General features: G+C 37.7%; 1 protein-coding gene across 3 annotated transcripts in view; it reads right to left on the reverse strand.

The window, feature by feature from the left end:
* The window catches only part of for (cGMP-dependent protein kinase for), a 123,994-nt gene that overhangs the window by 7,018 nt on the left and 100,487 nt on the right, over positions 1–16,489 (reverse strand). For 2 of the 3 annotated variants that reach the window (XM_071661304.1, XM_071661324.1), the window contains 5 exons: positions 14,704–14,798; positions 12,408–12,554; positions 9,458–9,623; positions 5,604–5,767; positions 728–905 (listed from right to left, as the gene is read on the reverse strand). In XM_071661304.1, coding sequence (XP_071517405.1) covers positions 728–905; positions 5,604–5,767; positions 9,458–9,623; positions 12,408–12,554; positions 14,704–14,798 — 750 coding nt within the window. The remainder of the gene's footprint in view (positions 1–727; positions 906–5,603; positions 5,768–9,457; positions 9,624–12,407; positions 12,555–14,703; positions 14,799–16,489) is intronic. The other variant, XM_071661314.1, reaches the window with a different exon arrangement.

Below are 16,489 nucleotides of genomic sequence, written 5' to 3' on the forward strand. Positions count from 1 at the left end.
TCATTACGCAGCCATCACTATCCATCTCATTACCCTGTTGAGTAATAGTGGTAATACACCTCCCTAGTCATTGGCTGCCTACCAACTATTACCTACAAAAAAACTATTTGATTACTAGTAACTGAATACCCTTGTTCTCATGTCAATTGGCAAGGGATTTCAGTTAGTTATATCCCCTCAAGCTCACAATACCCAGTAGACAGCAGTTTTATTGAACTTACGGTTACAAATATAGTGCAAATGATTGTGCACTTTCATAGAATATATAATGCCCTCCAACAGCAAGGATTCAAACACCATGCATTTGTTTGGTACTAGGTATGCCAACTACTCAGCTATGTTGCCAATAATAGGGAAAATATTAATCGATTACAAGTAATTGAAGACCCTTCAAATATCTATAAGCAGGGGGCCTCGACTGGTCATATCCCATCAGGCTTACATTACCCAGTAGCTAGTAGTTTTGCTGAACTTACAGCCATAAGTAATGAGAAAGGTACAACTGCAGACACTATGAATTTGTCGTCGATGTAGCTTTGAAAATGAATTTACACTAACATTCTCTGGTACTGAAATACAGGAAACAGCAAGTTGACTACACAGTAAGAAAACTGAAAAAGTTTTCAATGCCTCTACAGGGATAAATACAAACTAAAGGAAGTTACATAAGCATTACAACAAATATAAAAACATCCTTGAAATTCACGACATACAAAATTACACTGACCTGTAATCTCTTTGCAAATCCAAAATCTACAAGCTTAACATATCCTTTGAGATCAAGTAGAAGATTCTCAGGTTTGAGGTCACGGTAGATAATTCCTTGTGAGTGTAGGTAGTCAAATGCCTCCACAACACATGCTGTGTAAAATCTCGTTGTCTGGTCATCAAAGTTACCTCTGTCTCTGAAATTTTAAAAGATATTATCTGTATGGAGTATGAAGGCAAAATAATTTAAAGTAAAAAAATAAAGGAATTAAAATAAAAACATGAAGTGCACTTAATTAACTGTTAGACTGCTTGCATGAATTTATGTATATTATGTAAAACCACCCAGCTGAAAACAAAACTCAGGGTTTCACCTCGCTAAGTTAATGGCATCTGGTTTAGTGCAAAAAATTCCCCCCAAAAGTAATGTTTTACAGTTTCCATTCCATTTAGTGGTGGAAGAAACTGTGGGAATAGCAAAATGTTCCCCATGTGAATTCCATACAATCAATCTTCTTTCTCAAAATGATAATTTATCAAAACTGACAACATTCTGGTCAGCAGTCTCTTGCATGCTCAAACTCAGGAGGAATTATTTGATTCATATTCTTTTGGGCATATCTTGGCCAGAGGAAGCATTATCATAAGAAATATTTCAAACGTAATCATTTAAATGCTTAAATACTGGATGTAATGAATCCAAACAATTCATTAACCAAATATTTGTTTTCAGCACAAAAAGTAGACCCTATACTCAGGTTCTGAAGGAAATCTATTTTGTACACAAAATACCAAAAATGCAGGTAATAATTCTTGCAAGAGAACTTTTTTTTCCAAAATCAGAATGTATTATTATGAAAAGTTTCTATAAATGAAATGATCTATCTATGTCTCTGATGCCTGTTCCCAACTGGAACTCCCTCAAGGGGGTGGCCAATGCAATAGAGTCTCTATATCTAATAAAACTCTAGTGCTACTTCTTACCCTTTGGCATCTCACCCTTAACAGGCCACTGACAGAGGGCAACTCCAGTGCAGTGTTTGCAATGGCTCCTAAATAATGTTACTACTTCCTCTGGCCAACTAATATTGAAAAAAATTTATGGCAAATAATCATGACTTAAACAAGCACTCATTTACATGGTTAAATGGTCTCAAACAATATTTGAATACCAGAACTGCATTAAGCAGGAAAAAATAAAGGATATTTTTCAGACCATAAAACTTTTTCAGCCTAGATTGGAATAAAATATAATCAATGACTTCTTGTAAAGCCAAAAGGTATCCAATATATATCATTTACACAATTATATGCTCCTGAAACAGTATTTCAGCCCCATAAATGTTTTTGGCATGAAAAATAGGTCCCATAGTGAAGTTTTGAAGCAATTCTGTTTCCCACTTGAAAATACCAAAATTGTATGGTTCAGGGTATTTCTTAAGGCGCAAGAAAGAGAGACTTTTGGATGTTAATGTGCTGAGAGGTGCAACTGGAGGAATGTCTGATAATTATCTTGTGGAGGCGAAGGTGAAGATTTGTAGAGGTTTTCAGAAAAGAAGAGAGAATGTTGGGGTGAAGAGAATGGTGAGAGTAAGTGAGCTTGGGAAGGAGACTTCTGTGAGGAAATACCAGGAGAGACTGAGTGCAGAATGGAAAAAGTTGAAAACAAAGGATGTAAGGGGAGTGGGGGAGGAATGGGATGTATTTTGGGAAGCAGTGATGACAAGCGCAGAAGATGCTTGTGGTATGAGAAGCGTATGAGGTGATCAGATTAGAAAGGGTAGTGAGTAGTGGGATGAAGAAGTAAGATTATTCTTGAAAGAGAAGAGAGAGGCAATTGGACGAGTTTTGCAGGGAAATAGTGTAAATGACTGTGAGATGTATAAAAGAAAGAGGCAGGAGGTCAAGAGAAAGGTGCAAGAGGTGAAAAAGAGAGCAAATGAGACCCAGTTGGGGTGACAGTATCATAAAATTTTAGGGAGAATAAAAAGATGTTTTGGAAGGAGGTAAATATAGTGCGTAAAACAAGAGAACAAATGAGAACATTGGTGAAGGGGCTAATGGGGAGGTAAAAACAAGTAGTGGTGATGTAAGAAAGAGATGGGAGTATTTTGAAGGTTTGTTGCATGTGTTAGATGATAGAGTGGCAGATATGGGGTGTTTTGGTCAAGGTGGTGTGCGAAGTGAGAGGGTCAGGGAGAATGATTTGGTAAACGGAGAAGTAGTGAAAGCTTTGCGGAAGATGGTATTACAGTGGAATTTATTAAAAAAAAGGGGGTGACTGTGTTGTTGACTGGTTGGTAAGGATATTCAATGTATGCATGGCTTATGGTGAAGTGCCTGAGGATTGGCAGAAAGCATGCATAGTGCCATTGTACAAAGGCAAAGGGGATAAAGGTGAGTGTTCAAATTACAGAGGTATAAGTTTGTTGATTATTCCTGGGAAATTATATGGGAGGGTACTGATTGGGAGGGTGAAGGCATGTACAGAGCATCAGACTGGGGAAGAGCAGTGTGGTTTCAGAAGTGGTAGAGGATTGTGGATCAGGTGTTTGCTTTGAAGAATGTATGTGAGAATATGAAAAATACTTAGAAAAACAAATGGATTTGTTTGTAGCATTTATGGATCTTGAGAAGGCATGATAAAGGCATGAGAAGGCATGATAAAGAGTTGATAGGGATGCTCTGTGGAAGGTATTAAGAGTATAAGGAGTGGGAGGAAAGTTGCTAGATGCAGTGAAAAGTTTTTATTGAGAATGTAAGGCATGTGTACGAGTAGGAAGAGAGGAGAGTGATTGGTTCTCATGAAATGTCAGTTTGTGGGAGGGGTGCATGATGTCTCCATTGTTGTTTAATTTGTTTATGGATGTGGTTGTTAGGGAGGTGAATGCAAGAGTTTTGGGCTGAGGGGCAAGTATGCAGTCTGTTGTGGATGAGGGCTTGGGAAGTGAGTCAATTGTTGTTCGCTGATGATACAGCGCTGGTGGCTGATTCGGGTAAGAAACTGCAGAAGCTGGTGACTGAGTTTCGTAAAGCGTGTGAAAGAAGAAAGCTGAGAGTAAATGTGAATAAGAACAAGGTTATTAGGTACAGTACGGTTGAGGGACAAGTCAACTGGGAGGTAAGTTTGAATGGAGAAAAACTGGAGGAAGTGAAGTGTTTTAGATATCTGGGAGTGGATGTGGCCGTGGATGGAACCATTTAAGCTGAAGTGAGTTACAGGGTGGGGGAGGGGGCAAAAGTTCTGGGAGGATTAACATTATCTCAGAAAGCAAAAATGGGTATGTTTGAAGGAATAGTGGTACCAACAATGTTATATGGTTGCAAGGCATGGGCTATAGATAGGGTTGTGCTTAGGAGGGTGGATGTGTTGGAGAAGAGGTGTTTGAAGACATGTGGTGTGAGGTGGTTTGATCGAGTAAGTAATGAGAGGGTAAGAGAGATGTGTGGTAATAAAAAGAGTGTGGTTGAGAGAGCAGGAGAGGGTGTATTGAAATGGTCTGGTCACATGGAGAGAATGAGTGAGGAAAGATTGACAAAGAGGATATATGTGTCAGGTGGAGGGAACAAGAAGTGGGAGACCAAATTGGAGGTGGAAGGATGGAGTGAAAACGATTTTGAGCGATCGGGGCCTGAACATGCAGGAGGATGAAAGGCGTGCAAGGAATAGGGTGAATTGGAACGATGTGGTATACTGGGGTCGACGTGCTGTCAACAGATTGAACCAGGGCATGTGAAGCGTCTGGGGTGAACCATAGAAAGTTTTGTGGGGTCTGGATGTGGAAAGGGAGCTGTGGTTTCAGAGCATTATACATGACAGCTAGAGACTGTGAACAAATGTGGCCTTTGTTGTCTTTTCCTAGTGCTACCCCGCGCGCATGAGGGGGTTGGGGGTTATCATTTCATGTGTGGTGGGGTGGCGACAGGAATGGATGGAGGCAGCAAGTATGAATTATGTACATGTGTATATATGTATATGTCTGTGCATGTATATATATGTATATGCTGAAATGTATAAGTATGTATGTGTGGATGTGTATGTATGTACAGGTGTATGTGGGTGGGTTGGGCCATTCTTTCGTCTCTTTCCTTGCGCTACCTTGCTAACGTGGGAGACAGCGACAAAGTATAATACATAAAATATATAAAAAAACCTTTTGTCTTAAAATCAAAATATTACGTAATGAAAGGGCTCTATATTTTTTTTGAGACTGGGGGCTCCAGTTAATAACAAAAGTCTACATCAAGGGCAGGCCAATTGAATTATATAGAGACATTAATGGATAAGAAAAAAAGGTCAATGTAAAGTATTTGCAGATTCTAGAGGAAGAGAAAAACCCATCTTTTAAAACGTGTCAAGTCATAATTGTTGGGAATGAAGGTAAAGAGTCCCAAAGCTTTATGTAAGGTGGTGGGAAAGAAACAGGTACAAAATGGCCCCCCAATGAGTTGCCAACAGCCACACATTAATTATGTGATGCAGCAGCTTGAGTATTTTGTGGTTTAGCTAGTGGTGGGAGCACAAAAACCACCTGTTCTTGGGAGCAAAAACCAAAGCAATATCTCTAGAAAAGGGAAAGTGAACTGACATTATAAAGAAGGGCAAGAGGTTTAGTTTTCAAATTAGCTTGGAAGAGTTGTAAGTTGGACTGCTTTCAACTGTACTCTGTCAAGGAAGGATGCAAAGCTAGAACCACCCCAGATGTGAGTGCACTACTCCATACAAGGATGGATCAATCCTTTGTATAAACTGAGCGACTTCGGAAGAAATTTCAACATTTAAGCATGACTTCCACTTTCTTGCATGTTAATTTCTTTATGTACTTTCAATTCAATTATGACTAGCATTAACTTCATTCCTACCTCTTGTCTTTGAAGAATCTTTCTTTCCTTACCTGAGGATTGTCCATAATTCTCCTCCAAGACAAGACTCCATTAGCATGTACAAGTATTTGCGGTCCTTGAAGGTTTTGAACAACTTTACAATGAAGTCGCAATTAGCTTCCATCATAATATCTTTTTCAGACATTATGTGTTGCTGCTGTCGTGTCTCAACAATCTGTTGGGGAAGTTAATAAATTACTCATTACAGTTCGTAAATATTATTCATACATCAATATCAATACTTGACACATTTTAAATTTTTTAGCAAATTATTTCAAGTGTAATGAGAAATTCATAACTGAATTTAAATAGAGAAAAGAAATGAATCCAAGATGAGATTCATTAGATTGGTCATTTTTTCAATCCTGTTTATCCCTATAATGGACTGTGTTGTCAAAATTCACACTTTAAAGAACAAGATGTATACCATTGGAAAGAGTAATATATAAACATGCTGAGATACAGTGAGAGTGGCCCTGAGACATCATGTGCAATGTCAGTGTATCAATCTCTCCTCTCCCCTCCACCATCACTTGGGAGTGGCCACACAGGCAGTTGATTTCAGTTTGATTTTGTATTGTTTCACAGTCCTTTTGGTATGTTTCATTTTCCAGTAGCATAAATGTTTAACATAGGCGATCATAGGTCTTTAGCAACACTGCTATCAGTGGATGGATTATAAACAATTGCACAATAATCTCCCTCATCATCGGAAGAGAGAGGAGAGCTTGCAACATTTTTCATGGTGTACAAGTAGTATTACATCGTCCAAACACAGTTCCTGCCAAATTTAGTAAGTATTTCCAATGGCTAAATTTTAATAAAGGAGAATAATTCATACTGGGTAGGGCAAGACCAATTATTACTCCACCAGAGCAGACTTCACCTAACTGGTTTTACACCAGGATTCCTAACAACCATCCATCATGGCTAAAGAACTCGAATAGCTGCTAAGTGGCATCCTAGCTCACTAATTCCATGTTTTAATGATGCATTCAGCTCTGCAACATAAGGATCAGCTATGTAAGCCCAGTTGCAAAAATACTTCAATAAGGCAACAAAACATCTTCATTCTCTTTGATTCACTTTTGTTAAAGAAGCATAATCAATACTCAATGCGAGTTGGTCTAACATAGCAAAAGGAAAAGTTTCCACTGCAAACCAAGTGAGGCATATGTGCATTGAACATGGTATTCAGAGGTGCACTTAACATGGTATTCAGAGTAGAGGCTGATTGTGAGTGACAGGTGGGTATAATGGGAGCCTGTATGAAACCATTAAATAAAAGTATCAGTTAAAACGTCCCTTACAAAATGCTCCTACATGGGTGTATATTTAACAAACAATTCCTACAAAATGATCATTCCCATATTGGCAAAAGGAGCAGTCTCACATACTTATCTGGAACACAACCAAGAATCAATGCGTAAAAGTTAGCCAACACCTCAATGATCCGAGGCTGACATGCTGGATACACCATCCGATTAAAATCTTTGGTTACCTCTGTGTTGCTATTTTACAATTAATCTTAACTTAAGAAGACTCAGTAACTATAGTACAGCAAAAGTATGCTATTCTACACTTTCATGCTGATAGAATTAGCAAGTTAGCACAAGGAATGAGGTTTCACAATCATCTGTCTCTACTCCAATACGAGACCCACAAGAAAGATCTGATCAATTTCCATCCATAGATCACAAAGCCAGTCAAGAGAAACAAATCAGTTTCATTTTCTTACATTTAAGAGAAGTTGGATGCTATCAATTTGTCTCTCAATTACTTGCACCAAAGACTTTCACAACCATGACCTTAACACCACAACAAATAGTACTTGTTAATTGTTAGCTGTGGAGGGTACCATATAACCTGGCACCAAATGAAGGTGGTGAGAATGAAAATGACAAATTTTGATGACATGAATGTCTGTGATCTCTATTACAATTATCAGACAATAGAAAACTCTTAGAACATGCCTCAGACAGCATCTGTAAGCCACAAGTACCACGGTTTACTGTCAAGCTCAGAAAGAATTGTCAATATGCTATTCTGTTTACCAATACGCAAGATAACACTCTGGTGTATGGATATCTTAATGTATGGACTCTAGAATACTTATGCACTGGACACCACCTACTCAAGGTAACACCATTAGTGAAAAGTCGCATTTAAAGAGGTTGTATCATTGGGAGTACAGTTTCATAAAAGGACTCTTCGCTCCAAAGGCTTCTACATTTCCCTGCTACCGGAAGTGGCACAGCATTAGGCTGCAGGAGTCTTTAGAAAGATCCTAGGTAACACTACAACTCTCATGAAAACTGGATGGGAGATAACTGTAAACTGAATGCAACAGGTATCCAAAGCTTCAAAAATTTACTAAAAACCAATTTTTGGTCTATATGCACATGTTACAGTTTGATATGCAAGCAAACCTTTCCATCATATTATCTGGCCATGCCCATATGCATCTGAAGTTCAGTGGGGCTTCCTTCCACCTAATACCAGTAATAAGTATTTAAAGCAAATAAACAACTTGCTTTTTAATAGTGATGCTGATGAAAGATTTTCTACTTGGTGTATATAAATTTGTAGATCTTTTTCTTTCTTTCTTTCAAACTATTCGCCATTTCCCGCATTAGCGAGGTAGCGTTAAGAACAGAGGACTGGGCCTTTGAGGGAATACCCTCACCTGGCCTAATTCTCTGTTCCTTCTTTTGGAAAATTAAAAAAAAACCGAGAGGGGAGGATTTCCAGCCCCCCGCTCCCTCCCCTTTTAGTCGCCTTCTACGACACGCAGGGAATACGTGGGAAGTACTCTTAATCCCCTATCCCCAGGGATCTATATATATATATATTTTTTTTTTTTTTGCTTTCTCGCTGTCTCCCGCGTTTGCGAGGCAGCGCAAGGAAACAGACGAAAGAAATGGCCCAACCCATCCCCATACACATGTATAAACATACGTCCACACACGCAAATACACATACCTACACAGCTTTCCATGGTTTACCCCAGACGCTTCACATGCCCTGATTCAATCCACTGACAGCACGTCAACCCCGGTATACCACATCGATCCAATTCACTCTATTCCTTGCCCTCCTTTCACCCTCCTGCATGTTCAGGCCCCGATCACACAAAAAGTCAAATTTCCGATTATTGTGAACATTTATGTACTAGTTGAGATATGCATTTAAAAAACTCACTTTATCATGGGGAAGCTGGTATGAGATTTACTTTTTCATAAACATAGTATTAAAGAACAGTCATTTATGAAGAAATGCATGGAAAAAGACATGCAACCAAAACTTCATCAGAAACGTAAAATTATGTACAGATTTATGCGCCAGCTATAATACACATCTCAATTAACTTGCTGTAATAGTGAACCTGGTAAAACATTCATTGTTTGATGTATCATTATCATCAAATATAACCCCATGGCCCCTTTTAGGGGTCCCCTGCAGCTATGAGACAGTATTACAATCGGAAGCTGGGAAAAGATGGACTCCTGTGGACTCCTGAGCAAGAAGTCCCTTGAAGAGACTGTGCTCTCTATCATCTACTGATGATATAGCTTTACTAAAGGTGAATTTTCTCTTTGCTGTAACCACAAGCAGGGTATGTCCAGTATCATCATTATATGGTGTACGTTGTACAAGAGAAAAAACATTTATGAGCAAACACATGTAAAAGAAAAACATGACCGAAAACAGCAACATATATCTTAAATTATTATGCACATTTATGCATGGGTGACTGATGTGCTTCATTTACTTTGGAGGTACCAGGAAGGCTCACTCCTTTACACACAGAAGAGTTAATTAGTACATTATTTAACATTCTTCAACACAGAACAGAAACACAAACCTGGCTCTTCTTCATTTGCTTCAGAGCAAAGGATCTACTGGAGTCTCCAGCAATCTGTACTAGCTCCACACGGCCAAAACCACCAACACCTAAAGTTGCAATTTTTCGTAGATCTGATAGCTTGACACTGCTAAACTCTTCATTCATCCTGGATGGGAGAGAAAAACTGAGATGATGATGGTAGAGTGAAAACAACCCTTCACTGGAAAATAAATAATTAGAATACAGTACAGGTAGAACATCAAAAATCAAAATTTCTAAAAACAGTAAATTCCCAAAATCTGTAGTCCTTGACATTGAAGATAACAACAACAGGAAGCATGAGTTCTGACAGTTGGCTGCTCCATTTACCATTGGGTGACACATTCCATACCATCATTTCACTTGCTGACATCTTCACATGCTCTTATTCAGCCCATTGACAGCATGTTGCACACCCTATACCACATCAATCCAATTCATTCTACCCCATGCAAGCCTCTTACCCTCCTGACTGTCCTAAAGCCTCTCTCACTTGTCCATCTCCTTCAAAGTGTTCCCCTCCTCCTTCCTCCCTTCACTTCTGAAATGTAATTCCCCTTGATCAGTCTTTCTTTGCTCATCCTCTTCATATGTCCCGACCAAATCAGTACACCATGCTTATAACCACACCTATCACACTGCTTATTGTATCAATCCACACGCAATCAACCCACCTCATGCCACACTTAAGTCCTCAGCCATTTCATTTCCAACAAGTCCACCCCTTCCTTTCTTTCAGTCATGGCACAAGATTCACAACCATATAACACTGATAGGACCCCTTTCTCATCAAGCTATACTTGTTCCTTGCTCTCTCGAACCTTACAAATGCTTGCCAAGTGGAGTGCTGCTTATATCCACATCACATCACAAAGCTCCTTTGCTTTTTGATATCTCATAGAACCACTTCTTCCTCTTCCTCAATCTTCTCTCTGTACTTGTGGCTGAAGGTACCAATGTTCTTACTACTTAACTGATAATTTCATAAATCTTCCACCACAATGCTTTGGTTCTTGGCTTCTGAATTTCATTTCCCAATTTATGTTACCATAGATATTGTTAAGTTCAGTGTAGTTTCCATGATTTTATCTCCTCTTTTGAGTCTGGTACCATCTATTCTCTTTTAACATTCTACTTTATCACATAATCAAACGAAACCATTACATAATCACCTTTTCCAACTGATCTACTAATATACTAATGATGATGTATCCCTCTCATCCAAGTGTGCTTGCTGACATGCTAGTGTGGGTAATTTTTCTGTATATACTTAAGAATTTGTGTTCTAGTAAATATCCATCTTCGGGAGAATCCATATCAACCCACTATATCTATAACTAATATCCCATTATCATAACTCTCCTATATCAAAGAATTGCACATTTTCCTTTATTTTCACCACTATACATTTGTTCTGGGTCTTTCAAATTCTTCAGAAAATTATATGTTAATCAATACCACAATGCATTTCTTTCCTACAGTTACTCCTTCCATTTTGTACAGACTCATTTGGTCATCTTCCAGTATTTCCTGAAACTGAAGGCTGTCTCTTACTAAGAGAGGTAATCATCTTCCTTATCATTTCTCTTCTCTTTTCCTCATTATACTATATATCCCTCTGGAGAGAACAGTTGAGATCTTATCTCTTGCAAGTTCCACCATTAAAACTCCAACAATATCAGGTGCATGTTTCTTAGTATGATCCTTGAATTCCACCTCTTTTCCATTTAATATTAGTTCACTGTATTTGCACACATCACTTTCAGTCTAACATGTCATCACTTAACATTACTAAGTTCTCTGTGGTACTGGCAAAGGTGTTTCATCCACTTTCCTCATTTGACTTTTCCAGTCTTATGGTCCCTCTTCCCTAGGTTGAACATCTGTAATGAAGACCCTACTGATTTCTTCCTTGTCTCTTAGTTTCTTACTCTGCCTAAGCGTCTATGGAAATAGTGAAAAATGCTTTAAGCAATCAGAGCCGGAATGTACAAGGTGTGATGCATGCATGGGATGGAGCAAATGAGAACAATGAGGTATACACAGAGCATCATGCTGGCAATGGGCTGAATCTATGCATATGAAGCCGTCAGGGGTAACTACAAAGTCTGTGGGGACTGGCTGTGTATGGGGGATTCTGATTTTGATATATTACCTGTGACAGCAAGATAGTGGAAGTAGGCAAATGAGCATGCTATGCAGGATATGGTAAAAAAAAGAAATAAAAAAATCACTGTCCTTGAATGTATTCATATATATATTTTTTTTACACTAGAGACTCCAGTCACATATGGAAGTCCAAGTTGAGGCTAGGCCTTAACTGAAATATAGAGAGGATTATGAAAGGGAATAAGAAGAGATGAGAAAGCAATTACAAAACTGGAAGAAAAGAAAAGCCTTTGCCAGGTCACAGTTATTGGGAAAGACATGAGTGGGTAGGAAGTTCCAAAGCTTCAAAGTACAGGAAAAGAAACAGTTATCAAAATGGCCCACACTTGAGTTGCCAAAGGCCTACAGTAATCATGAGATGCAGTAGCTTGCTGAGTATTGCATGGTCTAACAAGCAATGGGGGCACACAAGTAACAAGCTCTCAAGATCAAAAATCAAAGTAATAACCACAAAAGAAGGAAAGTAAACCAACATTGTGGAGTAGGGCAAGTGGGTCAAATTTTGAAGTATACACAAACATTTCAAAAATCACTGTACATACAATGCATTGAAATTATATGCCTTTGAACAGGGTTTCCTAAACTATCATGCAACATTTTTCACAGTCTTGATACAGCCAGCTTTACAGTTGTCACAAGGAAATTTAATGACCTCACAAGACTTAATAACTTATAGTTTAGGAAACCTTGCCTTGTAATTAAATAAGAAGCCTATTCTTTAAGATATCATGCATATTTGTATTCACAAAAGCTGACTCACTTCCTCCTGGAGAGGTCAACTGGTCCATAGCATTGTTTAATCTCCTCTAGGTCACCAATTAATTGCTTGAATGAGTCGCGGTCAATCACCAAGCACGTTACACCATCAGGGTCATCTGCAATTATATTAGCTGTCCGGATGTCCTCTCTGAAAAGAAATAATTGATCAGTAAGTAGAGGAAAAGGAAAAATATATTTTGAAGCATTTAAAATTCTTTATGACCCAAAATGAGTATCACAGACCTTAATTTTTCAAGTTCTTTTTAACCATATTCATGGCTTTCTGTTACTTTGACCTACTGTGCAGTTTGCTTTTTTCTGACTTGGTTGATAAAGGAAAAGTTAACTAGTAAGAAACATCCTGTTCTTCGCATTAAGGACAGACTAGTCAATAGAGTACAATAAGTCCTGTTTTGTGACAATTTTCAGTCATAATTGTTCTGCAGGTAAGCTATGCTCAAGTTTGAGTGCAATATAAATATCACAGTCAGGCTTAGTCTACTTGACTCGTAAAGGTATAAACAATTAACTAGGAAAAGGAGGTGAATAGTCACTTCTAAACCTTAAGCTGACATTAAACACAAAGAGCAAATGTAATATGCAATATAATTTTCTCTGTGTTTTCTTGCTAATGAACACATTAACTCCAAGATTATACATATACAGCATGCACGGTGGAAGGCTGAAAGAATATTGTACGTTGAATTATTTGACATTATTTTCATAAGACGTGATATTATTTTATTCACAATTTGCATGTTAAACTTTATGAATATAAACAGTATCAAATCATTGAATCCCAAATTCCAAAACATAATCTAAAAAAAAATCAATTATCAAATCATGTTGACACAGAAGTATAATAGTTTAGAATAAAATTACTGTAACCTCATTAATGGAATGAAAATTATGAAACATTTGAAAAAATTTGGCAAATATGGTTTAAATACACTAAATTAATATGAATGAAAATGGAGATGCTCTCTAAAGCATTATGTGCACATCAAAATGCAGTCTTTCAGTGTTTTCAAGAAATAATGAATACATATGATAATGAAAATAAAAATAATAATGAATTCAGTCTAAATACGACTTTGAGTAGCCCATTATGCAGTTTAACAGGGAATTGCAGTTGGTGGGTACAAATCTGCATATCACAAATAATTTCTTTTTAAAGTTACTAAGTTTCTGAAAAAAGCATTCCTTCTCCATAACAAAACAGAGCACGCAGGAATATAAATGATTAAGCTGAATAATCAATAGAATCTAGCATAAAAAATTCAAACAATATGCAGTCTTTGATAATTATCCAGACAAGTTCTAAATAGCTCATCTATTTTAACTTCATCCATTTGGAGATGTAAATAAAAATGTCATAATGCATCATATTTCAATGGCCACTACTCACAGTCACAAAAACACTGGACATACGATTTTGTATGGGTCACCTGCTGTGCAGAAGGTGGTGTCAAAATTTCTATGAATATCTGAACATTACATGGCATCTTGTGAAAAGTATCAACTTTTAAGTTACTTAGAAATTCTACTGACAAGATATTGCAGTGGCCACCTTCTGTATAACAATGAGGGTGTGTTGAAAATACTTTTGTACACAAGTAATTCAAGTTAACTTCCCACAATACTTAGGATATTGAATGGATAAAATTCTACCTGACAAAATGGGTATATAGAGGGATGAAATATACTTTTAAAATGCTACAAAGGGATATGGCATATCTGTAAATCTCAAGGTACAAAATGTACAAATTCTAGGGGATGTTCTCATAATAAATGAAAACTGCATAAGCAAGCATCTACGTTATATATCTAGTACAAGTGGGAACTACCACTGAAAACACACGTATGGGATGACCTTAGCAACACAAATAATGAGTGTGAAAGTTTCAAGTGACGATTCAGTTTTCAAGAAATCAAAAATGTAAGATTCTGCTTTGGATGCTACTGTACTTCAGGAAACACTGCAGTTATTTACTCTTTGTAAGCATATCTTTGGATTGTGTATAGTTTGTGTATGACATTTCATAATCCTACATACTGAAATCTCTGTTCTACTTGGCAATTTAAAATAAGTATATACTTACAAATACATGCACAAACAAAGTCCTGTTCTGCATCAAGGAGGAAGATAGGTGTTATACATTCTAGGATTTTCTTTTTTCATCTTGGACTGACATATTTTCAAGTGGTGCAAGACAAGAAAACTTCAGAAAAAAAAATTTTTTTGCAATAGACTACATCATCATCTCCATAAACATGAACCTCACTAAATGACTTACCCCTGAAGTGCCTTTTCGCCAAAGAATTCACCCTTCTCGAGATTACGTATGTATTTTTCCTCCAAACTTCCTGGGCTCTTCATTGTGACACGTACCTGAATGAAGAAATAAAATGTTATCATTGTGCTAGTCCTGAATGTCGAGTTTACAGTAATTCAATGCCTTAGCATTTTCCTCTCTCCTCAACTGATTTCAAGAGCTATTCTTTTTCCTGCAGCTTGATATAAGACTAAGTAGCCTTTCCACACACAGGCGTTACACAAATATCTTAAAAAGGTACTTAAGAGGCTAAAAAGCCATTGCAGTTCAACTGGTCAGGTGCTTCTTGTATACAGTATACAAAGAATTTTTAACAAGTATCCCCAGACTCCCCATCATGTTCCTTATGACAATCAGCAATGACAACAATGCTGGAATTGCAGGCTACTCAAGATAAAACTGTCACCACCTCACGCCATCCTGAATGCAAGAATATTTCTATAAATCTAGTATTATTGCATGATACATGATGGGTCTGCTGATTTTTAAGATGGCCACTGTGGAATCACAGTTCTAGTTTTTCAGCATCTTGGCTGACATAAGAGTGGAAAAAAATTCTTCTGAAACTGTCTGACTTTGAACATCTGATGGGACATTTTGATATCCTCTATGAAACAATTTCACCAAGGATAATATATAAGGAGAGAAGAACAAAAAGACATTAAATTTTTCCATCATGCCAGTAAAGAAAATGAGTACCTGTTATCTTGAGTGTTTAGATCTTTATCATTACTTCTATTAAAAGGCTGATAATCACATAGCATTGTGTACACCTGGATGTCTTCCAAGCAACTCCTCCCTACTACTAAAATAGCCTTCTAGGCCTGTCCTGACACATTTACTGTATCTTTGATAAAACACTCTGCAATGTCTACTAGATGTATTGGCAACTTTTTTTTTTTTCTATGAAGGCTCCAGTCACAGACAAAAGTCCACATGAAGACTGGGCATTAACTGAAATAAGAAAGAATAATAAAATGGAAAAAGAAAACATAGGGCAAAGTATTTATGAATTTTTGAGAAAGTGATAAACTTGTCATTTGAAATGTGCCAGGTCACAGTTATTGGGAAAGACATGAGAGGGTAGAGAGTTCCAACTATTATAATTCTACCACTTTCATTACTAATCTCCTCAACTACTCCCTCATTCCTCTGTCCTCCACATTCTCAATATCCTTTATACATCCATGATCTGTTTTAATTTTCTTATCCCCTTAACTCACCTGTACCTCTACTGTTTAACCCTGCTCCTTCACTCACTGTCTTCCGCATGTCCTACGCCCACACTTTTTCCCAACTATTTCTCTGTCCTTTACACTCTTAATCCCTTACTCTCCCTCTCTTCTCATGCCCCTTTGAACTGCCCCACGTGTCCCTCTCATCCTCATTAGTAATTCCTTCCTTAGCCTTAAGCTCTCCACCAAAGGGAGTGATGTCCTCTGGAAGACTCTTATACATTTTACAGTTTTCAAGTCTCTTTCTTGAGGTGCTGTTCTTTGATTACTACTTCTTTTGAATTAATGATAAACAGAAAACTTTAATACATTTTTCATGGTGCCATTTGTTTTTCATGATAACTGGTTTTCTTCTCTCCTTAGCCACAACCTCTTCTCACCCAGACCTTTTCCTCAATTGGCCCTCTTCACCATCACCCTCACCATCTTGGCTCCTCCTCACACAGGCCCTCTCCTCCCTTATCTCACATCACCACCTTGGCTCTTTTGGTACCCTGCCATCACATCATCTT

The sequence above is a fragment of the Panulirus ornatus genome, chromosome 5 (assembly GCF_036320965.1).
Source record: "Panulirus ornatus isolate Po-2019 chromosome 5, ASM3632096v1, whole genome shotgun sequence".
NCBI classification, from domain to species: Eukaryota; Metazoa; Arthropoda; class Malacostraca; order Decapoda; family Palinuridae; genus Panulirus; species Panulirus ornatus.